General features: G+C 39.1%; 1 protein-coding gene across 16 annotated transcripts in view; it reads right to left on the bottom strand.

Annotated features, from left to right (window-relative positions):
* The window catches only part of PWWP2A (PWWP domain containing 2A), a 35806-nt gene extending 8578 nt beyond the window's left edge, over positions 1–27228 (bottom strand). For 2 of the 16 annotated variants that reach the window (XR_008423732.1, XM_019433733.2), the window contains exons 1-3: positions 26584–27227; positions 7752–8716; positions 2868–2955 (exon numbers count right to left, since the gene is read on the bottom strand). Coding sequence is in view for 15 of the 16 variants with exons in the window: in XM_019433733.2 (XP_019289278.2) it covers positions 2868–2955; positions 7752–8716; positions 26584–27167 (1637 nt within the window). In the remaining variant the exon portion in view is untranslated. The other 14 variants (XM_019433732.2, XM_019433738.2, XM_019433729.2 and 11 more) reach the window with 12 other exon arrangements.
* Between the last annotated feature and the right edge of the window lie 425 nt (positions 27229–27653).

Genomic DNA, 27653 nt, shown 5'->3' on the forward strand with positions numbered 1-27653 from the left:
CCATATAAATTATGGCTGTGTTTTCAACGTATTTTTAATGAGGCCTTATACAAATGTCAGGAATTTAAAGAAAAAAATTTTAATTCACATTTAAACCAAGTTTTAAGACTAGGTATTTTTTAACTGGTCTGTTTTGAACATCAAAGTTTTAAGAAATTGTTTTATAAACCAAAGTGTCCAATAGTAGAAGGCTATAAACTGGACAACATACACTATAAGCCATCGAACTTATTCAGTTAGAAAATAAGAATCTGACTCAGAAATTCAGTATTTTGATAAATCCTTGTAATTTTTGATTCTATGGTTTCTTTTCCTTTATACCTCCCTGTATCCAATCTTAACTTGTGCCACAATAACACAGAAATCTTTAAGAAAAATTCAAGTTCAGCAATTGCTTTTTTCAGAAATTAGATGCATTAAAATTTTTTTTTTTTTAATTTTTTTTTTTCAACGTTTTTTATTTATTTTTGGGACAGAGAGAGACAGAGCATGAACGGGGGAGGGGCAGAGAGAGAGGGAGACACAGAATGGGAAACAGGCTCCAGGCTCCTAGCCATCAGCCCAGAGCCTGACGCGGGGCTCGAACTCACAGACCGCGAGATCGTGACCTGGCTGAAGTCGGACGCTTAACCGACTGCGCCACCCAGGGGCCCCTAGATGCATTAAAATTTGACTCAATCCATCCCAAACTGGACTTAAAGGCAGGATATAAAAACTAATTTACTTTAGCATTTCCTACCAGAGTGTGGTACACAAAATCATCTTAGAATTTTAGAATTTTAATAGTATGTATGTCAAGGAGTATGTGTTTTTCATTAACTGTACTGACATAAAAAGTGTAAAAGTGGGGGTGCCTGGGTGGCTCTGTCGGTTGAGCGTCCAACTTCGGCTTAGGTCATGATCTCACAGTTTGCAAGTTGGAGCCCCGCATCGGTCTCTGTGCTGACAGCTCCAAGCCTGGAGCCTCCTTTGGATTGTGTGTCTCTCCCTCTGCTCCTCCCCTGCTCACACTCTCTCTCTCTCTCTCACAAATAAAGATTCAAAAAAAAATTTTTTTTTAAGTATCAAAGGGAGTAACAGTAAACAAATTTGAAAATATGGCAAAAAGTGTGATGGTATGTAAATAATTTAAGTTTTGGGGGCGCCTGGGTGGCTCAGTCGGTTGAGCGTCCGACTTCGGCTCAGGTCATGATCTCACGGTCCCTGGGTTCAGGGCCCCGCGTCGGGCTCTGTGCTGACAGCTCAGAGCCTGGAGCCTGTTTCAGATTCTGTGTCTCCCTCTTTCTCTGACCCTCTTCATGCTCTCTGTCTCAAAAATAAATAAATGTTAAAAAAGAATAATAATAATAATAATTTAAGTTTTGGAAGCTAATTAATTCCATTAGTAAAATAATTTCAATGATTTCCATGTTCATAAAATTGTCCAAAACAACTGTTTTTGTCACTGGGAGGGAATGGTTTTAACTTAAAACTTACCCTTAAGTGATTTTAATAGGCAAATGCAGTCACACTAACTCATCTAAAAATTTTACCACAAGGCAGTTACAGCTCTAGCACTAACCAGGCTGATCAGGAAGGAATCCTGGAAGCCAGGCACCAAGGTGCATGTTCCAGTCATGGTGCTTGACCAAGAAAAACACTCCCGTGACTTACTGTTCTAGAAGCTATTTGGAAATTATCAGTCCAGATGTAAAAGATTTCGATCAAAATCCAAATTACAAGTGGAAAGATGGTGATGGGTACACAATGTGAATGTACTTAATGACACAGAGCCATACACTTTTTTAAAAAAACGGTTAAAATAAATTTTATGTGAGGTGTACTTAATTTTTAAAATACAAAACAAAACAAAAACCCTAACAAATTATAGTGTTCTGTGTATATGAAGGAAGAAAATAATTTCCACCTAAAGTCACAAGGAAAGGTAAAAAATCCTTGAGTCTATACTGGGGCTCCTGGGTGGCTCAGTTGGTTAAGCATCTGACTTCAGCTCAGGTCATGATCTCAGTCCATGGGTTCGAGCCTTGCATCGGGCTCTGTGCTGACAGCTCAGAGCCTGGAGCCTACTTTGGATTCTGTGTCTCCCTCTCTCTCTGCCCCTCTCCCGCTCATGCTCTGTCTCTCAAAAATAAGTAAATGTTCAAAAAAAAAAAAAAAATCCTTGAGTCTATAAATATGGAGTCTCTTGAGTAGAGACTAAACAAGAAGACTTGCTTCTCTTCTTGGTACCAACTATCCATGGGAGAGACACTAAGACATCCTGGAAAACTAACCCTACAGAGACCATCTATATCACTATGACTTTAAACCTTCCATTCCTTTATTCAGAATAGCACAACAGAGCACATAAATTGCTAAAGCTTTCTTTCTTTAAATTCTATGCACTCTGTATAGTGAGGGCATACACGAACTGTAAACACAGACTATGAAGGGCCTATTAACTCAGTCAGAACCAGGTAAAAGTAAGTAATTCAGCTTAGCTGTTTTTATTTTCTCCTGGCAGTTGGCATGGCACCAGCTCCTCCTGGTTCTATTTCTGAATTCCCTGTATCAGGCATCTCAATCAGAGATGATCTTCACTGCCACCATCCTAATACCATCCCAAAGCAAACGCTAAATTTGCCCCAACTGAGGGTCTTCATTCTCTTCTAGCAAATCCCCTATGGAGGCCTTCACTGGGCCCAAATCCAAACAATATCCTGAATCAAAACATTATCAACTTTTCTAGACATTTGCCAGTCCCTTCTCTGCTAGGAGTACTAAACAAAAATGAACCAACACAGCAGAAACCACAGAAAAATTCACAAGTTAAAAGGAAAAATCTAATTTTAGATCCAAATTATAGATTTCTTAAGGTACAGGCATACCTCGTTTTATTGCGCTTCACTTTACTACGCTTCGCAGATACTGCTTTTTTTACAAATTGAAGGTTCAAGACTTCAGTGGAGGAAGTAACTGCAGATGTGGCAGAAATAGCAAGAGAACTAGAATTAGAAGTGGAGCCTGAAGATGGGACTGAGTTGCTGCAATCTCGTGATAAAACTTTAACAGATGAGGAGGTGCTTCTTATGGATGAGCAAAGAAAGTGTTTCTTGAGATGGAATCTACTCCCGGTGGAGACGCTGTGAAGAGTGTGGACACGACAACAAAAGATTTAGACTATGACATCAACGTAGCTGATAAACGGACTTTGAGAGGACTGACTCCAGTTTCGAAAGTTCTTCTGTGGGTAAAATGCCATCTAACAACATCACATGCCACAAAGAGATAAATCGTTCATGAAAAGCAGAGTCAATCGATGTGGCAAACTTCACTATTTTCTTATTTTAAGAAAATTGCCACAGCCACCCCAACCTTCAGCAACCACCACCCTGATCGGTCAGCAGCTATCCACATTGAACCCAGACCCTCCACACCAGGAAAAAGACCCACTGAAAGCTCAGATGGTTAGCAATTTTTGGCAATAAAGCTATTTTTTAAATTAAGATATACATTATTTAGACACAATGCTATTGCACACTTAACAGACTGTAACAGAATAGAAATAACTTGTATATATGCACTAAGAAACCAAAAAATTAATGACTCACTTTATTGGGTGGTCTGAACCGAACCCAGTATCTGAGGTAGGCCTGTTTTCTAATTCCCAATTCAGTTATTCTATATAAAGAACTTGTATATGTAGGTAAAGGAATGCAAATGTGTATCTTTCCTTCAACATAACCAACGTTAAGTATGACCTGTTCAAAATAGGGGTGCAAGTCAATATTTTTGTAAGTTAGAAATTCAAACCCACTAATGAAGATACACATTTAATTGATTTTGGTAGCACTTTCATTTTCTTTGCCTTCAGTCTGTCTTCATACCTATATTCTTGTCTATTCTACTTAGTATGAACTTAAAGTTACTATTCATAGATTTTTCCCTTCAAAAGCACATAGGACATACATGTCCATCCTGTCATATGAGTGGGCTCCAGACTAATGAATTCTACTTTCCCTATTTTGCTGATCTCTGGTTCCACATCTATAAATGAGTCGAAAAGATACCCCTTTTAGATTAACACTTGGCTGTTCTGGGAAACTAGAGAAAAATACTCTGATGCTTTAAATTTCTGACCAATTCTAGAAATAAAGACATCTTTTGCTGTTACACCTCTTTTTACTTGGTTTCTCCCCTTGTTAATCCTTTATTCTAAGCCACTTTTTTTTAGACCACTGGAGATGTGATTTGGCCTAAGCCTAGTTTTCTCTCTGCCAGGGGAAAAAACCACTTTTGGTTATCTCCATACAAAGAGTACATGCCTCCTTCTTGACCACTTTAAAGAAAAATGTAAAAGGAAAATGGCTACAATGATCCAATTCACCTCTATCTCCATCTCTACTGGATACATTAAGCTGTTTAAGAAATTTCTATTTGGTATAACGTACAGAGAAAATGAATCACTATGCTGTACACCTGAAACTAATGTAACACTGTGTGTCAACTATACTCAAAATTTTTTTCAATCTCCATTTGAATGAAACACTACTATGCAGCTGTTGGGTTAGTGTTTAGAATATACAGATTTTAAGATTAAGCAGTTCTTTAAAGTTTCTTCCCCTATGGAAACTTCAAATGAAATGTGCCACAGTTAAAACAGAGGGAGTATTTGGCAAGATAATTAGAGATCATGCACATTACTGATTATATTTGATTATATTTCAACATTTCCCTCAGTGGTATGGACTACATAAAATTCGATGTTATTTTACTCAACAACCAGGACTTTGTTACTCTTTTTCTCCATGGCTTCTGAAATAAATAAAATTCGGTTTATGCAACCAGAGCACATATGCCAAAGCTTCTGACTATTTATTAGCAATATCCACAGTCAAACCCACTGCGTTAAGATAAAACTCACCTGGATCATTACATGAAGCCTTGAAATTACATATTTTAAGGGACTTTTTGCTTTGCCCTGTTTAAATCTTTCTGAACCTTAGATTTCAAACTTTCAAAAATATCTGAATGAACAAGTTCATTAATCTGAAACAAATACCCAAAAAAATATTTTAATTCCTTAAAACCCCTCAATCACGCTATGAACGTCTTTCAACCTGTTATAATCAAAGAATTTTAAAAATAGTATAGTTGTTTCTGTTTGCAGGAAAGAATATGTTCTATTCAAGTGCAACATTGTTTTTTTCAATTGTGTGTTTATTATAATCAAAAAGCATTGACTGAGTTCCCCAGAAGAAATTCTACTTGCTTTTGCAGAAATCAGTGCATAAATCATAGAAGTCCATAACCTTAAGGAAGCTGACAGATTATGGATTTTAATCTCCATTAATTCCATAGGTAACTAAGAGATTTCAAATTGGATTACTTAGAATTACACAAAAAGTTGCTCTACTTAAAATTTTCAATTTTCCATGTCAAATTGATATTGCATCAAATTTAAAGGTAAGTTAGACACACACAAAAAAATGAAAGCAACTTGAAAAGTCTTGGGATAAACTTGCCTCCACAGGCAATCAGATCTATTTTTCACTAAAAATGAAAAGCTAAAAATGGAAAGTTAAATCTACATGGACCATGTAGAAAAACAGTGATCTAAATTACTAGCCCCAAAAGCAAGGATACCTGAGGCAGAAGACCAGGTGGAAGAGAGACTGGTTGTAATTACAAGAACCATGTGATGAAATATTAAGGCTAAAAATGAGGAAAATTAAACCCACACGTTTATGAGAAATTGGCGGGAAGAGTGTCTCAAATCTAGAAGCACATCAGACCTATATGCTATAAAACTTCATTTTAAGATTATGAGGATCACTTACTTGAATTTCATCTATACTCAGATATTTTCTCTGATAGGACAAATACGAAAATAAAAGTTTGATTTTTTTCATCTCCTCTACACACTAACAAATAATTTTCTACCATCTTGAAATTTTTCAAAGCTTTTTGAGAAACACACACAAATAATTTGGATTTAGTCGATTTTATTTACAGCTTTTTTTTTTTTTTTTTTACATTTCAGAGCATTACACAATTACATTTTCTCATTTTCTGACCTGCAAACAGATACCTTAAACGGAAATATCTTTTAAAAATTATCAAATTAGGTACATCCAAAATGCAACAATTACACATATGACAATTAATTCACAAAGTGTAATTTACCAGGACGTATCCTAAGAATTTAGGAACAGCCAGTCAGGAGAAATCTGACCAAATTTAGCAATCAACTATTTACACATCCAAAGACAAACCTACCTAAACTCCCAAACCAGAAATTTGAAAGTTTTTGTTAAATCCCCATTGGACAAAAGAGAGTGATGATTCAAAAACCTAGTCAGCCTTGAAAGTCTTAACCCCAAATACCGGGCTCTTTCCCCAGTCTGCAACTGAATAGCAAGCATCTCAGTCTGTCAAACACCTAAGTATCAAACTCTTGCGCCATTATGCACATAGAAAGGCTAAGTGTTCATTAATTAAAAACAAGACGTCATTAAATATCCACACTATTACCACCCCCCGCCCCCAGCTCACCAGCCCTTACTGCAATCCCAAATATGCAACCTGTGTCACATAGTGACAGGCTCTATCTTATATATATATATATACACACATACATATATATGTGTATGTGTGTATGTATGTATATATGTATGTATGCATATACACACATATATGTATGTGTGTGTATATATATAAATATACACACATACAGTACAAGGTACAAATGGCAATTAACAGTCCCTGCAAAAATTCATTTTCAGTTGAGGCTATGGCTCCTATGCCTTGGGATGGTTTGACTTCAAAACTGAAAAATACTGCTGAAATCTCACTTCCTTAAGACAAATTGATTGCTTGTTCAATTTTAGCTTCTCAGTCTAAAAATGGCTATAAGGTAAGTATAAAAAAGCAGCCAACTGAGTACAATTTCTCTCTCCGATTTGGCCAAGCTATTTTGTAGAAGTTACTCCTAACTAGACTAGAAAATCTGTGGCGCCTTCCGATGGTTCTTGCCTACCTTACTGTCCATGTTCACGTTTCAAACTGTGTCAACAGAGCCCGCACTTCAGGGGTCAGCTGCTTGGCAGCCTTAGCCGCCTCTGTGATAGCCTTGCGATACAGGCCCTTTCTCTTCTTATTAAAGCGTGACTGGAAGTTTTCTAAAAAGGGGGAGAGTTGCGAAAGAGCAAGAAAAGAGGTTGTTGGAGACCCAAACCATGAAATACGGGCCTCCTGTCGGACTAAAAGGCCGCTATCTTTCCGGCTCACAGTTATAGTAAGAATACGGGCTGGCCACCAAGGAAAGCCATAGATCTTGGCCCAAACAATGTCCCCTACACATATGGTCCTGCCATCTGGTGTGACGCATTTAGAGACGTTTTTGGAAAAGACTTTCATTTTCAAGGAATTACTGAGCTTTTTCTCTTCCTTTGAAGAGGAGGAAGTGGAGGAGGTGGAAGGTGCATGCATACTGCCTGGAGGAAAATCAAAGCTTTCAGAAGAACTACACTCAGAGTTGGAGGATTTCAAATCATCTGTGCTATCAATGCTACACACGGAAGCACTGGAAGAGTCAGGTTTCTTTTGATTTAGGGTCATGTAAACAGAGATACTGCTTTTGCTGCCCTTTTTGCCCAGTGTCTGTGGTTCATCCCGCTCACCAGGCACAAGCACGTCATTGGTGTCCTGAACCTCACTGCTGGCCTCTTCGGGGCCTTTTGAGGGACTCTGATTTTCTGAAGGGGCCTCACCTGCTGAGCGGGTGGAGGTGCAGCGAGACTGGGGCTTGGGTGCCATCTTGCCACTCCGCATTTTCTCAAGTCCTGTCTTCAAAGAAGAGTCATTCTCTTCGTTCCTGTACCTCTGTGGTTTTAAACGAACCCGGGGTGGAAGGGAACCTGAGCTAGGACTCTGATATCGACGTGTGAAATGGACTTTTGAGTGTGCATTTTTGGATGTAGAGGTTTCGCTCTGCTTCTTCTGTGCCTTTTCTTTGGCAATTTTCAACACTTCCCGAGCTTTTGCATGATCCATGTTCTTACTCTGGAGCACTTTTTTAGTACTTAACTGAGCTTTTGATGTATTTGCCTGAGCAGAAACTTTGACTACTCTGCCTCTGCTGTGAGCAATACTGGAAACCTTAACCACAGTATTTCTTCTCTGGCTTTCATTTTGGTTTTTCCCATCCACTTTATGGTCAGTTTTCAGTTTTTTGTTCACAGTAGTTACACTTTCGTTTTTCCGTTTCTTGTCTTCATATTTAGAAGAGTCACTTGCACTGCTACCTTTTCTAATTTCCTTTTTTTCAGCAACAACACTGTTTTTACATTTGTCACACAGGACTTGCCTGGGTCGTAGTTTAATAGCATTCATTATTGAAGTAGGCTCTTCCCTGTACATTTTTCGTTTGGGTCGCTTGATTTTCCGAGGAGGTGGCTGAGGTATTGACTGGTTATATGTGTCCCTGATAAACAAAGGGGGAGGATAAGGTGCTCCTTCATGGAAGAGAGGTGGTGGTTTGCAAGTCCACAGGCTTTCAGCCAGGCTCGGCTCGGGAGGCGAGACTGGAGAAGAGTCATCAGGAACAGCACCGCTCACTTCACGCTGGACTTCCGCCCCTTCTTGGAATGTATTACTTTGGAGCTGCATGGCTTCAGGTTTGTCCTTATATTCCCTTTTGGGAAATACTGTCACAGGGATCCCATGGGGCCCAAACCTTGGAAAGAAATGACAGAAAAAAAGAAGTCATTAAGTAAGGGTCTAAGATTCAGTTTCTTAAACTGCAACAACACCTAATGTTTGTTTGTATGGCTTTCCTGAAAACTATTTCATATTAAAGAATAAAAACAAATACCAACTGACCACCTCACCCCCAAAATCCCAAAGCCCTTCAATTTTTCATTGGTCCCATATCTTAGGGCTAAACAGATTCTATGTCTAGGTATAAACTCAAACGATTGTTCTAAGCAGTGCCAGAATAACTGAGATTATTTAAAATAGACCTTTCAGTCTTGGATCAGAAAGGCATTCACTCTATCAGATAGCTTAATATGAAATGACATTGGATATTACATTCGCTGGACTACGGACAAGTCTAGTAAATGCGACTATGAATCTGCAACATACATCTCTCTCTCTGGTTATATGAGCTTTCAAAAGCTTCACAAAACAAATTCAGCCTTGACTACCCCAAAACACTGAATCAGTAAAACCCCATCTCAACTTTGTTTAATCACTAAAGACTCAAAGACAGCTGTGCTCCTTTACTCATCTTGCACCCTAACTCTTCAGCCCTTCATCTACCTCCTGCCCCGCAAAATCATAAAAATATGAGACATTCAGATGCTCAAGTTAGCACACAAGCAGACAGGTATAGAGCTGTGGCTTTCTAACTGTTTAAAACACACATCACACATTAAAAAAGTATTTTCACACTGCAATCTAAAACATTTATGTATACATGCATGTATACATATATAAATAGACACTTATGCCACAGTTTCACTAAATACTTTTAACCTCATATTATGCGCTATGACACATTACATGGATTTTAAAACTGGTCCCGACCAAATTTGCAAAGCACTGGTACAGAACACGAATCTTTACAATTCTCCGTTTCTAATAAAACAGGGGTCAACATGACCTTGTTTCTCATGTAGACTTAGAAATCACTGTGGTTTAATCCTCCTGGGCTAAACATCAAGAACTCTTAAAGCTAAACTTGCCACACTCAGATTCCTGCACATAAAAATAAAGTCACACTACCAAAAAAACATCATCATATACATGTTAACACATTACTTTTAAGCACTATTTGATGCTGTTTGAATACCAGTGAATACAATTCTAATGTCAATCCTTTAAGGCAGAGGTGCTTGGAACCCACGGACCGGCTTCAGGCAGCCTGAACTCATAAGATGCAAATGTTTTACATGTCTGTTTTTCATGAGAATGAGTCTTGGTTCTCATACTCTCTACTCTCTAAAATGTCCTTATGTCCCCCAAAGGGTTCATAATATCTCTGTTGGGAAGAAATGTTGAGATTACATTCTTAGGACTATAAACACACCCAAACGCGGACAGGGATATAGTAAGAGCCAACACCACTAAGTTCTATCTGGTTCTAACACCCAAATCATTTTCTTCCTGAAGTCTTCTATTTGGTGACCACAAACCAACAGTTTGAGAGAAATACTTACAAACTACAAAGGAAGAGGAAAGCTTTTACCTAGGGTGGGACAAATTTGAATCTGGGCTAATCCACAAAGGACACTCTCCTCTATCAGACTCTGCCAAGTGGCTTTCTATTCTAGTATCTGGTACTTAATGTTGGCTTCCTATTTACTTGCAAGGCACTCTGGGCATTTAGCCTGTTCTCTTATATGCTCAATGACCACTTTTTCAAGATGACAGAACAAGACAGGTGATTCTTGGATTTTATCATAGAGCTATATAAAACAATGTAACTTATCTAAGGTGAGATCCACAATTGGTATTAGCAATAAAATTTCTACCACTTAAGAAGCTATCATTTTGCCCCCCTGCACTCTCACATGGTGTTTTCACAGTGGAACAAAAAAAAAACATGCCATTCCTTTATTAGGCATAACTAAAACCATAATCATCCTAATGTCTGAGGTAAACTTTCACACCTGTTCTTACCAACTCTATATCCATAGGTGTTACTAAACCTCACCAGATAATAGTTTTTGTGTAAATGGGTAACACTATTTCCTACCACTAAGGATTCAGGTAAGGATTAACAGGAAAATGCCAGCCATTTTTCTTGACTAAAATTTACTTCATTTAATTAATTTGATCCTATTTTCAACTAATTTACTAGACTTAAGGAACATTTCTATAACCTTAATTTATAATCTCAAAGTGGGATGATCTAGCCAATTATTTTAGAACTTTATATCAAATAAGCTGTGGAATCTGATATTTTTCCTCAGAGAGTTTAATAAAAACATTAACTTCATACCTGGGGTTTTTCCCTCGCCTTTCCCTCTTAAGCATATAAAATACAAGCATTAAATGTTTTTTTTACTAACACAGGAAGGCACTTCATTGTGTAATATGGCACTGAAAGAGGGGGTGGGGGTGGGGGGAGCCAAGCTGGTAACTGTGAGTGGTGCAAGACTGGCAAAAGCAGAAAAATATTTGTTAAGGAAACTTTCTCAAAGGACCAGAAAGATTAAATCACTTTAAGAAGAAAAGGGGTATCAATGTACCACTCCATCTCAGTTGTCTCCCTAATATGTCTCCCTAACATGGGCAACACTTAGTAACTAAGGGTGGAGATGCTGGTTGAGATATCAATTTCTAGGATCACAACTATGATTTAAATTTTTAAAATCAGAGTGTAAATATATGAAACTGCAATGAATCCGTTTCATCTATGTATGTACATACAGATGCTCACATAAAATATATTTGTAACTATGCTCAAAAGTTTGAAAACCACTAATTTACGATACTGTAACCTTAATAAGAATATAAAGTAGCTACAAAACTATACCCTCTTGGGGCACCTGGCTGGCTCAGTCAGTAGAGCATGTGACTCTTGATCTCAGTCAGAGTCATGAGTTCAAGCCTCAGGTTGGGCATGGATTTAAAAAAAAAAAAAAAAAAAAAAGGTCATGCCTTAAAAAAAAAAAAAATCACAAAATCTAATTTCTCAAAATCTGCAACATAATACTCTGTGGTGGTTGAAAATGGAGATTCCTAAGCCCTTGCCACAAGGCAATCCTAAGACCCTCCCCTAGGGTGGAAAGCAGAATTTAAATTTTTAACAAGAACTTTTGCTTTAGCTTTTTCTAAGGTGAAGGTATTTAGGTCTCCTTTGAGTGTTCAAAGGGTGACCTCAGCAGAGAAAGACTTCAATCACGGAGAGGTGAAGGCTGACTAACATCCCTTGCCTGAGCTTTTTCTAAAAGAACTTTTCACAAATACTTGAGTAATAAATAAGACACAAAGCATCTTTCCTCTTTTCCTCACCCCTTCTTTGTGCAGCACGAAGGTATTAATGTATCAGGGACTCATCCTAACCCTTACCTATTTTCAGTAATCTTTAACCACTACCCAAAAACTCTAAAGGAAAAATATTCAGGTATTATAGCTTAATTAAAAATAGCGCCTGGGTACCTTGGCTGGTTCAGTCAGTAAAGTATCCCAACTTTGGCTCAGCTCATGATCTCATGGCCTGTGAGTTCAAGCCCCTGCAGTGGGCTCTGTGCTGACAGCTGACAGCCTGGATTCTGCTTCAGGTTCTGTGTCTCCCTCTCTCTCTGCCCCTCCCCTGCTCGCTTGCTCTCTCTCGCTCTCAAAAATAAGTAAACCTTTAAAAAAAATTAAGAAAAAAAGAAAAAGCTACTGGGGCACCTGGCTGGCTCAGTTGGTGGAATATGTGACTTTGGATCTCAGGATTGTGAGTTTGAGCCTCATGTTGGGTACAGAGATTACTTTAAAAATCTTTTAAAGAAATTAATAAAAATAAAAATAATCTTTTAAAGAGGTGCCTGGGTGGCTCAGTCAGTTCAGCACCTAACTTTAGCTCAGGTCATGACCTCGTGGTTTGTGAGTTTGAGCCCCACATCGGGCTCTGCACTATCAGAGTCTGCTTGGGATTCTCTCTCTCCCTCTGCCCCTTCCCCACCTAAGCTGGCTCTCTCAAAATAAACTTTAAAAAAATTTGGTTTTTAATCTTTTAAAAACTTTTTTAAAAAATAAAAATAGCTTCCGAGGAAAACCAGGTGAAGTACACCAGAGACCTCTCTGAACTATCTTGGCAAATTCCTGTGAATCTATAAAATTAAGTTTTAAAACTAGTTATCTTCTTAATAATTTTGGAGTAATGAATGCCAAAATCTTGAGGAGGGAGAATACTGGTGCTTGTTATTTTGTGTCAAGGCAAGAAAGAAAGGAAAAGTATCCTCAGCTAATGTAAAGGTGAAACCAATGTAATATAAAGTATTTAATACAGCAAAATTCAAAATGTGACTATTAGAGGAATGATAAGAATGTTTTCTAATATTTGGGTTCTACTTTAGAGGTCTGAATTCCATGGAGGATTCTAGCTTTGACTTAATGAAGCTCTTAATCACCCACTAATAAAATTATGATATTTGCTTGCTTAAGATTTCTAGCATTACCAATCAATCCTATACGTAAATTAGGCATCACTCCTTAGAGTAAAAATTATCATTCAAATTCCCTTTCCACAGGAACACTTCAAACAAAGCAAAAAATGTTTACCAACAACTCTTACCTCTTATTCTGAAAGTGTTTTTTAAATGCCGGTATTTTGTTTATCTGCATTAACTTCACAGCAACCTCAATCACCTCATCTCTGACCTAGGATTATACTCTTTTCCTTCCTGTTTACAACAGCTTAACAGTGCACAACTGATTCTCATTTTCTTCCTTCAAATTCTGGTTGCCAAGCTCCAACTGTAGGAGGAAATTCTTTTAAAAATATTGTACAGTAAAAATAAAGAAACAAAAAACTAAGGTATTACTATTTTAGGCAAGCAAACAGGGGTCCCGAGGAATTCAACACTCAGAAAATAATTCAGGAGGTTAGCTGAGACAGACCCCAGTGTTCTGGCTGAACCAGACCTCCCTCCAATAAACAGAAAACAAAAAGAAACTTTTCCTTCCCAGAATTATGTTCTCTTAAAGAATCTACAGTAGGGAAAAATTATATGCAGTTAACCACTTGAAAAATAATAATCCTGATTTATTTCAACTCAAGTAGATGTTTTCAGAAATTACTTCTTCCTTAAATTAGCAACAGGCTAACTCATAAAGGAGGAAACCATAAAGCACGATTTTGGTTCACATTACATCTCTGGAGATTGGTTATCATGTCAAAATTTAATCTTAGGACAAATGAAATTAATAAGCTGTACACAACAGAAAATTTTACAAAATAAAAATGTGCCTCTAAGCCCCCCAAAATTAAAACTTCACGCCTGTACACACAGTTCTGGGTATATATCCAAAATAACTGAAAACAGGGTCTCAAAGAGATAATTGCACACCCGTGTTCATAGCAGCATTATTCACAATAGCTAAGAAGTGGAAACAATCCAAGTGCCCATCAAAAGACAGATGGGTAAATAAATGCGGTATGTACATACAATGGAATATTATTCAGCCTTAAAATGTAAATTGTCACATGTTACAACATAGATAAAGATAAACCTTGACATTATGCTAAGTGCAGTAAGTCAAAACAGATACCATATGATTCCACTATAAGACATCTAAGTCAGTCAAATTCAGAGAAACAAAGTAGAATGGTGGTTGTCAGGGGCTGGGGGAAGGGGAAATGGGGAGTTATTTCATGGGTCTAGAGTTGTAGTTTTAGAAGACTGAAAAGTTCTGGAGATCTGTTTCACAACGATGTGAACCTACTTAACACTAGTTACGGAACTACACACTTAAAACTGGTTAGGATGGAACACAATATGCGCCTTTTAAAATTTAAAAAGAATTTTTAATTATATATCTACCTAATACAGAAGGGAAAAGTTTGATGAGCAGTATATTTTCATGGTAGTAATGGAATGATTAGTGCAAGGGAAAGAGTCACTACACTGAGGAATAACAGAACAATACCTTGACCTGAGGACAATCCAAGTGAACAGCACCAATGAGGGCAAATAAGGATTATGTGCCTGCAGACGTGGCGCCCTGAGAACACCGCCCTGCCTGTATAGCTTGAACCTCACGTAAGCAACTATCAGACAAACCAATATTGAGGAACAGTCCCTATTACATGTAGCCTATATTATATGGCAACTAAATACAATACATGGTCATTTACTGGAGGAGGAAAAAAGCTTTAAAGGACATTATTGGGAAAATTGACAAAATGAAATATGGGCTGCAAATTAAAGTCCTCTGTGAATGTTTCCTGGATTTGAAAACTATATTGATTTAAGAAATGAATGCACAAGTATTAAGAGGTAAAGGACAATGATGTATGCAACCTACTCTCAAAATAGTTCAAGAAAAAAATACATTGAAAGAATAATAAAGCAAACATGGCAAAATGCTAAAAAAATAGTGAATCTAGATAAAGGGCTTATAAGAGTTCTCTGCTGTGTTTGAAATTATTTTAAGATAAAAAGGTTTTAAAAATTAATTGGGGCACCTGGGTGGCTCAGTCGGTTAAGCGCCCGACTCCGGCTTAGGTCATGATCTCGCAGTTTGTGAGTTCGAGCCCCGCATCGGGCTGTGTGCAGACAGCTCAGAGCCTGGAGCCTGCTTCGGCTTCTGTGTCTCCCTCTCTCTGCCCCTTCCCCACTTGCGCTCTGTCTCTCAAAAATAAATAAACATTAAAAAAAATTTTTTAATTAGTTTTTAAAAGGTATAATCTTAAATTTAGTTCACCTCAACTCCACCAAAACATTTAAGCAAAGAAGGTACATAAAAAAGAAAAATTGGAGGCACCTGGCTGGCTCAGTCAGTAGAGCACTCAACTCTCGTTCTCAGGGTCATAAGTTCAAGCCTCACACTGATTCGGAGCCTACTTAAAAAAAAAAAAAACTTGTCCTACTTAAGCAGAAATGCCAACAAATGCACTTCAAGTACCACTAAGCACAAAAATCTATATTCAGATACAACTATGCTAATTATTCACAGTATAAAACCAAGCCTCAGTCCTAGAACCCAACTTCAGTAGGCAAGACCAGAATGTAATACTTGTTGCCAAAAGAAACTACAGACTTGAGAGGGAAGAAATCACAGTGGATTAGTGACCAGGCAATGAGCTTTGTAGGAAATGGCCTACACCGAGAAGGACCTAGACAGATTTACTGAAGAGTGAAACAGGGAGTGGTAAAAAGTGGTTACCCATTTGTGAATGCTGGTAACCAATTTAAGCTGGTTTAAAAAAGTGAAACACTGGGACGACTGGGTGGCTCAGTCGGTTAAGTGTCCATCTTCGGCTCAGGTCATGATCTCACGGCTGGTGGGTTTGAGCCCCAGGCCAGGCTCTGTGCTGACAACTCAGAGCCTGGAGCCTGCATCAGATTCTATGTCTCCCTCTTTCTCTCTCTGCCTCTCCCCCACTTGTTCTATCTCTCAAAAATGAAAGAAAGGAAGAGAAAGAAAGAAAGAAAGAAAGAAAGAAAGAAAGAAAGAAAGAAAGAAAGAAACAGTGAACAGGTGTCACAAAAAAATCAGCAGATGGCAAGATGCACTAGGAGTCACCACAGAGCAACCTGATTCCCTATTCCATAGGAGAGAGGTAAGAATTCAGCTTACACAGGCAATAACAAAGATAATCCATCTGGCGGAAAGAGAACGCATGCCAGAGACACTGTGCATGAGGGAGGGAACTGCTATGAAAGTTCGGTGACAGGATGGTGAAGGGAGAAAACTAGTCACTTAAAACAAAACCAAGAAAGGGGCACCTGGATGGCTCAGTCCACTAAGCATCTGACTTTGGCTCAGGTCATGATCTTGAGGTTCCTGAGTTCCAGCCCTGAGTTGGGCTTTCTGCTGTCAGCATAGAGCCTGTTTTGGATCCTCTCTCTCTCTCTCTCTCTCTCTCTCTCTCTCTCACTCTGCCCCTCTCTCTTGCTCTCTGCCACTCCCCCACTCACACTCTCAAAACTAAACATTTTTTTTAATTGCCCCCCCGCCCCCCCCAAAAAGGACAAGACCAATGAAGGCTTCTGATTGTACAGTGATGGGATCAGAAGGGTCTCCATCATTTTGATAAAACTTTAGCTCAGAGACTACCTGGGTGGCTCAGTCAGTTAAGTAACTGACTGTTGGTTTCAGCTAGGGTCATGATCTCACAGTCACAGGACCAAGGTCCAGCTCTCCGCCCCCCCCCCCACCCCACCTCTGCTCTTCCCCTGCTTGTGCTTTCCCTCTCTCAAACAAATTTTAAAAAATAAAAACAGGCTCAGCCATGCTAGTCTGGTTCTATCATTTAATAAGTGTAAAGAAAAGCACAAAATTATATTCTTTTCCCTCACTGAAATATGTCATTCTCAAAGCTAAGCCCTATTCAATGTTTTAAAAGCATATAGAGTAAGTAGAAACACTATAAGGACTAAATTTCTCTGAGACTGTAACTTTTTCTTCATGACAAAGCCCAAAATTTCCTCAAAAGCCATTTGCCCCAAGCGGCAGTGCGTAAAAAAAAAAAAAAAAAAATACACGACACCATATTTTGCAAGCATCTCCTACTTACTCATTCCCTAGTAAAATGTAAATGTCACTCTTCTTTATTAAAAAGGCCAAGTTATACGTCACAGATATCACCTGAAGCTTCTACGGTCCTTTTAAGGTGTTTTAAAGGTAAAGATTACACTGCAACATAACAGGATTTAGGGTGAGTGTCTAGTCAAGCAAACCCATATTGCTTACATCTGCCACTTAGTTAACACATATAGCACTTACTATATGCTAACAACTATTCTAATATATACTTATTTTCACTAATTGATTTCATCACCACAACGCTTTTAGTGAAGTGTTAGACCTGTCCCCATTTTAGACAGGGTTAAGTGATCTTCCCACGATCACACGGCTGGTACGTAGTAGAGCCAGTACATGAATCCGTGCAGTTAACCAAAGTCAGGTTCCTCACTGCTGCTGCTACGACCACCACCTCCGTTTCATCAAGTTACTTATCCTCTTTCTTCCACCTCCACTCCCCACTAAGGGAGTGGAGGAGCTGACAGCTCCATATGCTCTTTTCAGAACCCTGTGGAGATAGACAGGCTTCCCAGTTCAGAATTTTTCTGGTTTTTGAGATAACAAGCAGCCTATTATCAAGCATATTAATACTTCAGCAATGAAAGAAAATTCACACTAAATGGGATAAGTAGATGTAAAGGTTTGATAGATAAATAGATGAAATAGTCACCAAAAAAGTAACAAAAAAGTTCAGTTTTAAGAGGTTTTTCGATACTGGAACTGCAGTTAAGTAACTTCAAAGAACTGTCATCTAGATTGAGAATATGCATAATCGCTCACCTTAGGGCCTAGAACATAATAAGTAGGCACAATATATGGTAACTATTAAAGTTAAAATGTATTCATTTTATTAAATATAAGTGAATATGGATCATGTTTTTAATTAAAAACTACAAGTATTAAAAGAGCAATCTGCAGGGACTATGGGTACCCAAATGGGCAAGGAGGGAGGGAGGATGACTTTAGCAACAGAAAAACAAAACATGCACCAATTATGAACTAGAATCCCAGGAAATATCTTTTAAAATTAACTGGTAGGGAGAGAGGCTGCATAAAAATTTTTAAGTAACATCTAAATTAAAAAAATATACTCAATCTTTGAAAAGTCTATTCAACCCTCTTATAAAATATGGATAGCTTTTGGAGGGGTCAGGGAGTTAAACACTAATAATTTCGATTTTAAGCTCCCAATCATGTACCTTCAACCAATCCTCTAAAAACCTACCTGGATAACTAAGTTTGGAAATAAAGATGGAGAGAACTCTGGATAGACTTATGCTTCAGTCTTTTTTTTCTTTTTTTTAATTTTTTTTAATGTTTATTTTTGAGAGAGAGAAAGAGAGACATAGTGCAAGCAGGGGAGCAGCAAAGAGAGGGAGACACAGAATCTGAAGCAGGCTCCAGGCTCTGAGCTGTCAGTACAGGGCCTGATGCAGGGCTCGAACCCACAAACTGCGAGATCATGACCTGAGCTGAAGTCAGAAGCTTAACTGACTGAGCCATCCGGGCGCCCCTATGCTTCAGTCTTTTTCAAAGTAAAAATAGTAATAAAATCTGTATGGTAGTCAAATTATTTAACTCCTTAATAGTAAACTCTTGATTTTTTTTTTAAATGTTTATTTTTGAGAGAGCGTGCACAAGCTGGGGAGAGAGACGGACAGAGGATTCGAAGCAGGCTCTGTGCTGACAGCAGGGAGCCCAGTGAAGGGCTCGGAACTCAGGAAGCATGTGTCAAGTCGGCTGCTCAACACCAGTCAAGAGCAGACAAATCTTGACTTCACTTTTATACATCACGTGGAGCAACACAGTTGACATTTTCCCAAGAAAATGAACACTGGTATCAAAGGATCCTTTTCATTAATGTGAACACTCATCAGTTTGCAAACTTTATATTATGAATTCTAAGTACTTTTAATATCTCTTTTGTATTATGTCTAATGGGGTCCACCACACAGAGGCCTAAATGATTTCTCAACAGACTTTTTTAAGACAATTTATTCAATTTATTTTTCTATTCGTATTTTACCAAAAACCGGCTGTTCAACAACTTACAATATTTTAGTCTTCAAATTATTTTCCAATTAAGCTATTCAGTAGTTGGCAAAACATCCCAGGACCATATATGAAGTAACCCCATTTCCAAAAATGCCCAAAGTATTCACTAAATTGGAGTGAAGAGCAATCCCGCCCCCCCCTTTTTTTTTTAAGACACAGAGCAAGCCAGGGAGAGGCGCAGGAGAGATGTAATTTCAAGAAGGCTCCACTCCACCCTCAGCTCGCAGCCTGATGTGAAGCCCTTGAACCCACAACCCTAAGATCACACCCCTAGGCGAAACCAAGAGTCAAACACTCAACCAAACCACCCAGGCGCTCCAAGCAATTCATTTTTTTTTTTTTTTAAGTTTACTTATTTGAGAGAGAGAGCACACACGCACAAGCAGGAGAAGGGCAGAGCAAGAGGGAGAGACAATCCCAAGCAGGCCCTGTGCTGTCAGCACCGAGCCCCGACACGGGGCTCGAACTCACAAACCTGAACTGAAATCATGACCTGAGCCTAAATCAAGAGTCAGATGCTTAACTGACTGAGTTAAGTTAACTCAGTCTCAGTTAACTCAGATGCTTAACTGACTGAGCCACCTGGCACCACTCACCCCCCAGCAATTCATATTTTAAAAGCAAGCAACTATTGCCCGGTTGAGAGAAGAACAAGGAATCTATCATTTCTACCCACCCCATCAAAATCTTAAGCTAAATGGTAATGATAAAAACAGTGAAGTGTATTAGACTTAGACCATGATTGTTTTCCAATCTTAGAGAATTGCATATTGTTCAAAAAGGGCATCTGTAAACTACCTACTAATATCTACCACTTAGAATTTCAGGCAATTTACTTAATCTCTCTGTGCCTTAGTGTCTTTATCTGTGAAATGGGGATTAGCGGAATTTACTTCATTGGATATTCCAGAGAGTCAAGTGAAAACAATGTATACAAAGTGCTTGGCCTAGGACCTAGTTTAAGAGTGGGAAATACATAGTGGCTACTGTTAATTACAGAAAGTAAAGATTGGCAACCTTCCTAGAAGATGGGAATATGCAGACAGTGAAATCAAATATTTCGGAGGTATGAGTTTTAAAAAGCTAAAAACCACTATTCTATTTTAAGGTGACTATATAAAACTGGTCCAAGGAAAAAAGATAAAAGTTATAGACTACTAAATTTCTAGTGGTTAACCAGATTTAGGATACCTATTTGCCAGTTCTATACTAAGGATCTAGATTTGCCACCCAAGTGGCCCATCTCCACATGTACTGCTTACTTTGTAATTACATCCCAATCAAAATTAACCAGTAACTTTTAAAACAGGTTTAACAAATTTATGGTCCTACTATTTTGGCAAAACCACTCCTTAAATATTAGTTATCTCCAAATATGGTACAAGAATCACCTGCATCAGAATCATCTTGGTTAAAACTGCAAATTGGAGCTTAAGCACATTTGTTTGGAGAACCACTGCCCAACATGTTTAGCAAAAACATTCTTTTAAATCCACCCAGTGTAACTTAACCTCCACTTACTCTCTTGCAAGATCAGACACTAACTAGAGCAAGCTCTGTTCTGCTGGTAATGTGTGCCTGAATTAATCTGGAATTTAGGAAGAACAGGGCCAATATCAAGAAATAAGGATGTACTTCATAGGCACAAATAACTATGAAGAACTTTTTTTTTAATCAATGTGACATCAACTCAGCCATAACAGAGAAGATGAGCACATACTACACAAACTCTTTAATAGCTCCCCACAGAAAAACAGATCTTAGGAAGATTAAGCCGATTTTCATCAACAACTTTGCTTTAAAACAGTATATAGTGAAGTATGGTCTGTCTTACATATAAAAGGCTGAAAATTAGCCTCATTAGAAACCCCAAGTCCAATAAAACATGCCTGGCATAGTTTGTGTCTACATCTAGTTTATCTAGTTTATAAAATTTAGCTTTAAAATCTGTTTTTAATAGCATGATGTTACAGGATTCTTTACACTCAAACTAGGTTTTTAATGTCCAACAATTATCACCTCTTAAAAAGAAAATCCTTGCAGTCCAACATGCTATGGAAAAGCGCACTCTCAATACAACATATATATTGATTTAGTAGTGGGTGTCCTAAAACTGTCTGGGTCAGAAAGTAGTTGGCACTTGCCTCTGTGCTATCTTACTATGGGAACCTTTTATCAACACCTTGGGATATAAGCAGTATAATCACCAAAAAAAAAAATAAATAAAATAAAAATTTAAGTGTTTTAAATATGTACAACTCAACACAAGCATTCAAGCATACTACTTCAGGACCTAAATTCTCAACCTGGATGCTTAATATAAGCTACTAATACCACTACTCACTGCTTCACCAGAATGGCTGTATATTTTTCCCACCAAAAGTAGAGCTATTGCACCATACGTTTCATGGTCTCTGTAAAGAAAGAAAATCATTGTCTTGGTTTATATTTCCTTAAAAAAAAACAAATAAATTTTCTACAAACTGTTTTAAGAACTTAGTGAAATCTGAAGTTTTTTAAAGAAATCACCTCAATTCTTTTTAATGCAACAGTACCCCATAGACACACACAAGTCAATATTTGTAAAAGGTCAAGTCTAAAATGTAACTAGCTGCAACTTTTAATAAGCATGTACCACAAAATTAAAATGCACAGGGTTTTTAGGCATAAACATTTACTTCATGACTCCTTAATTCATATCAGATCAAATAAAATGGAATTCAGAGAGATTTTTCAGGATTTCAAAGTAGCTTTAGAACTACTTTTTAAGATGTGGAGAGCAGTAATAAACAATTTAAATGATCCCTCTGTGTAGTTAGAAACCATAGGTCCCGGTATACACTGTTCCTTCAGGTAGGGATTGAGAAGGCTGAAACTACGTTTTCAGAAACTGGGGCTGCAGCCTTTTGCCCTCTGCAGAAAATCTTCACTGGTTAAATTTTTCTATATTTGGAGTTATTAAAGTTGGAAGTGTGTTTAAGCGATAGGTCTACAGTGTGCAAGCAGGCAAGTGATACCTGTATCATTTCTACTGACCCAAACTAGGGAAGAGAGGCTTTCGAAAGAGGTCCTCAGGGGACTCTGGCTGTTGCACCTTCAGTTTGCCCCTGAAGGAAAAGAACTACTTTTAAAAATCATGAAAATTCATCCAATGGGATGCAACTGCAAAAAAATCCAGAATGTGGAAAGTTCTGCCAAAGTCAACAGTTTAACAAATAAACTGCAAGGGAATAAATTGAAGAGAACTACCAAAGAAAAACTTATGAAACTCATCAACCAATTACTAAGTATAAACTTTATTTGGATCCTAATTTGAACAAAACTTAGATACTGAGATGTTAATTTTGAGATGCACTATGAAATTTTTACACTGACTGGCCACAGGATAATAGAAAGGAACTGCTGCCATTATTTGGGCTGTGGTAACAACAGTACAATTATGGTTTTAAAGTCCTTATCTTTTCAGAGATCTATACCAAAATTCTTATGGTAAAGAAATAGGTTTAGAATTTGCTTCAAAATAATCCAGTGGAGGTGGGCATATGATGAAAGGAGTGTGACTAAGAATTGATAAACGTCAAAGCAAGAATGATACGTACAAGGAGGTTCATTTCCCATAATAAAATACAAAACAAAATTATGGTACAACCACTGATTTATTATTCTGTCTAAAATAATCACTAAGACAGTTTAGCAACCTGAAGGAATGCTTATTATATAATGCTAAATGAAACAAATGTACTTATGTCAAAATTTCAAAAGCTTAAGGTTAAGGAAGAAAAGGGAGTAAGAAAACCAAACTGAATTTGTGGGTTAGTTGATTATTTTTATCTGCTAGTATTAGATTATTGTCATTACATATTGCTAATGAAATCAGAAGTAGGCATGTAATTTAAACTACCTAAGAGAGCTGGGTATAAAACAACAGTGGAGGAACCTAGAATAAACTAAAGAATGCCTTAAAGGGTATTCAGTTTCATAAATCCTAAGCTACATAAAAGCAGTTTTTAACCAGATATTCAAGTATCTTCATTTTTAGGGTGACCATGTCATTTAAATAGTAGCCAAAGCAAGCTACTTTGAAGATATGAGGAGGAAGTAATCAAACTGGGGTGGTACAGGAAAACCAGACCTCCTGGTCATCCTATTTATTTTACAAAAATACATAAACTGAGGCATGAAGTTTGTTTAATGTTTGGGTTTGTGAACTGCCTAAAGTCAAAATGAATTAGCCTCACAGACTACAGACTGGAGCCCAAAGAAGCATAAAGATTTGCCCAAAGTTACAGTGTTAACTAGAAAGCCTGGCACCAGGAGTCAGACCCCAATTACTCTGACACTCTGCCCAGATCAATCTACTTTTCAGTAAGTGGTACTACCACTTTCTTTTTTCTTTTTCAATCACATGTGTCCTATTCCTTTTCTCCACAAAAAAGATTCTCCTCAAAAATGTGTTCTTCAATCAAATAACTAAAAATAAGGCAAAAAACAATACAATGACAGGAGGGTGAAGAACATCAAATGCTTACAAAAGCAGACTCCGGATCAATCCATATATATGAAAAGCTGTACACTAGGACTGAACACTTTTCTACACAGTGAACAACTCTTCCAACGTTAAAAGACATTTCTGTACCATTCATATGTCAGAATAAAATAATCAAAAGCATTAACTGGCCCTTTTAAAGATTGAAGAAAACCATGCACATACGTTGAGGCACTTAGGAGTCTCCCAAATGTAATTCTTTCCTGACTGTCTCCTTGAACAAGAACCAAGACTTCAGAGACTGCTTTGTGTTCTGCAATTTACAGCTAAGGAAATGGGGAAGGTGCAGAGCAGAAGGGTCTCATGGCTATTACCTGACTGAAGAATCTGCTTGGCTCCAACACTCATACCCTCTGTATTATCCCATATAACTACTGAAATCAAGATAGGCACTAAATTTCAGAAATCTGCAATTCTTTACTTACTGTTTAAAAGAAAATTTGCCAGCCCAACTGTCTAATATGAAAATAGAAAATGTATAGGCTTCAGAATCAGATCAACCTACACTTGAATCCTTACTTTGCCATAGGCGCACTGACTGGCCAAATTAAATGAACTTCAATTTCCTCCTATATAAATGAAAAATACCACCAGAGTTATAAAGACTAAAGCAAGTGGTACAATGCCTGGTACATAATAAGCACTCAATAGGAAGTTCTTGTTATTTTTAGCCAAAGGTTTAATTAAACAGCCAATTCAAATAGGATACAAACTGTTTTTAAAGCAGCTGATTACTATAGTCATGGTATAATCTATGAACACTATCTCCTGGATCATCAGTTAACCCCAAACTGCACATGCAAGTATGCAATCAAGGTAAAGCACAGATTACAAAATATATGGACAGATCCATTTTTCCAAATTATATTATGAAAAAGAGATACCCAACTAGTCAATCATTTGTCCAATAATAATTCCTTCAAGTGCTAAATTTTAAAAACTCTGTTATTTCCTCACCAATTCCACAACGGCTACCTCCCATATATAAGCTTCCAGAAGGCAGGGACTGTATCTCATAACATTCAAAACACTAAGAGGTGCCTTAGTCACAGATGTGTTCAATAAGTATTTGTTGAAAGGTTGATATGGTTTCCTTAACGACCTTTTAAAAAAAAACTTCAATGACAGAATCCTTTCACTTTAAAACATTAAAATGCAAAAGGTTTGCAATAAAAATACCTCCTTCAAGCAAAGAAATTGCTGTCTATAAGAAGCATGGTTAGCAAAGTAGAACTCAAACAACAAATTGCAATTTCCTATCAAAGAAAATTTTTTAAAATAAAATACCAACACCATGAGCACCTCAACAGAGAAAAGCACTATCCATTCCATTGCCAGGAACAACTTACCTTTTTGCACCTTCCTTTTGCAGATTTGAAATCCAGATTCTCACACAATCACTGGCCTTCATTTCTGTTTGATTCAATAGCATACACACTACTGAGTCTCTCTCCTTCACTATTAAACACATCAGTAGAAAGCACACTGGTCTTATTCTGCTTTCTAACTATGAAAACAAAAGTGCAAAAAGTCCTAATCCAAAATTCTCAAAAAAAGAAAAACCAAAAAAAAAAAAAAAATTTGAGATTACACAATGTACAGAAGTAATTAATTGTAAAGGCTCCGGCTCCCATCTTCCCCCCTGCCCAAACACCCTACTTCAACATTTCTTTTTTTTTTTTTTTTTTTTTTTTTTTTACAAGCGCTTTCAGTATTTTAAATGGTTTTTTTTTTTTCTCCCAAATAGGAAAAGGACTCTGGTATCTTGATGGGAGGACAAGAAATTTAAAATAAAACATATTAAAATAAGCCATTTCCAAACAGGTGAGATACCCATCAGAGTGTGTGCTGTTGCAGGAAACAGAATGGAGAGCCGTGAATGGGAGTCTCTGCACTTCATATCTGCAAAAGAAGAGAATAAAAAGATTAACTTTACTCTAGACTTAGAATACCTTCTTTACCTGTTTAAAGCAATGCCCTTAAACATTTTAAATCAGAGATGAAAATGACTAAGACAAAGGCTTATGGGTGAACTCAACCTTCTTGCCCTTAATACATAAATTTATACTATATCTACAGTATTAGAAGTCAATATTTGAACAGTTTTATACCACACCATCTTGATATTACAGGGTAAAAAAAAAAAAAATCTCTCTTCTTTAGGCTTTTCTTAAAACCATCACTTCAATTAGACAAATGTGCTTCCCTATTGCACAGTTATCTAGTGAGAATTAGTTCTAACAGTAAGAAAAACAGTCTGGAGGTTCATTTCTAACAAATACTCTTCCCCCTATAAGGAGTGACAGTTAACCTTCTGGGGACCCCAACGCACAACCCCTTTCTTCAACCTCGTTAAAGGTTAAGAAGAAAAGTGTCCCACAAGCAACGTCCCCCCACCCCCGCACCAGGTTCTCCGCAAAACTCCCGCATTTCGCGTTAACCCACCAGCCCCCAGAGGGGGTACACCAGGGCCACGTCAGGGACGGAGCTCGGGGGTGAGGGATGAGCTCCGCGAGCCCGTCAGGCACCCGCGTCCCCACCTGGTGACACACCTGCCCTCGCAGGCGCCCACCTGGGGCAGGGACCGCCCTCTCCCGGGCTCGCGCTGATGCCCCACTCGGAGCGCGCGCCCCGCGCCGCACGGGACCCGAGGGCGTGCAGGCGGCGGGAGCCGGGGATGCAGGGGTCGTCCCGGCTCGCTCCCTCCCTAGGGACCAAGCGGGCCTGGGGGCGTGCTGGGGCGGGCGCAGTACCTTTTGGACAGATCCATGAGGACACCGGAGAAGAGCTTCTCCCCTAGACGGAACGACACGACGAGCGCGTCCTCAATGATGTGGTCCAGCGTGACCCGCACCTCCGAGCCGGGAATCAGCTGCGACACCGCGGAGTCCCCGCCCGCCGGCGGCACGAGCGCCGGGGCTGCGGGCTGGGGCAGCGGCGGTTCCTGGCGCTCCTCGGGAGCGGGGGGCTGCTCGGGCTGCGGTGCAGGGGAAGGTGGAAGCTCGGGCCCTCCCTGAGGCGCTGCTGCCGCCGGCTCCGCCACCCGAGCGGGCAGCTTCTCCTCAGCTTCCAGCTCTGGCCCCGCCGCCTCCGGGCTGCGGGAGAGCTCCCCCGGCGGCGGCGGTGGCGGCGGGAGCGGCGGCTCGTCGGCCTGGGGAGAAGACTGCTGCCCGTCGGCCTCGCCGTCCGGCACAGATGCTTCAGTCGCCGTGACCGGGAGGGGGTCAGTGCCAGCCTCGCTGCCGGGGATGGGCTCCATCTCCGGCTCGGCCTCGCCGGCGCCCCCCTCCCCGGGGGACGCTGCAGTCGCTGCCGCCTCTGCAGCCACGGCCGCCATTTTCTTCCTGGCTTCTCCCTCCTCCAGCTCGGGCTGCAGCGGCGGCAGCAGCGCTGCTTGGTTCCCTGGGCCTTCCCCTCCCTCCCTTGAACAGTTTCGTCCCGCCCTTTCTCTGCTGCTCGTTATTGGCACCGCGCCATTGGTTGCGCCCTATACCCCTCCCGCACTTGTGATACTCCATTGGCCAGGTGCAGGCGTCTATCACCCAGTCAGTCCCTCCCCTCCATGCAGAGTAGGAACTTCTCATTGGCGGGATGAGTTGTCAAATGTTGAATCTTAGAGGAGGAGTGAGGGGACGAGGGAAGTCACAAAAGCTGAGCCACATACTTGTCGCCTCTTTCTATTGGCTGGAAGAGGAACTAAAGTTTTATGGTTGGTCTACGCTCTTGCCCATTATCAGTCAGGCTTTCAGAGGTGGGATAAAGGAGAGAATCACGTAGCGTGCTAGTTCTTTCAAAGGCGACCGAGGGGAGGAGTAAGGGGAGT

This window comes from Panthera pardus, unplaced genomic scaffold, assembly GCF_024362965.1.
Source record: "Panthera pardus isolate Hobbes unplaced genomic scaffold, ASM2436296v1 HiC_scaffold_2, whole genome shotgun sequence".
Taxonomy (NCBI): domain Eukaryota; kingdom Metazoa; phylum Chordata; class Mammalia; order Carnivora; family Felidae; genus Panthera; species Panthera pardus.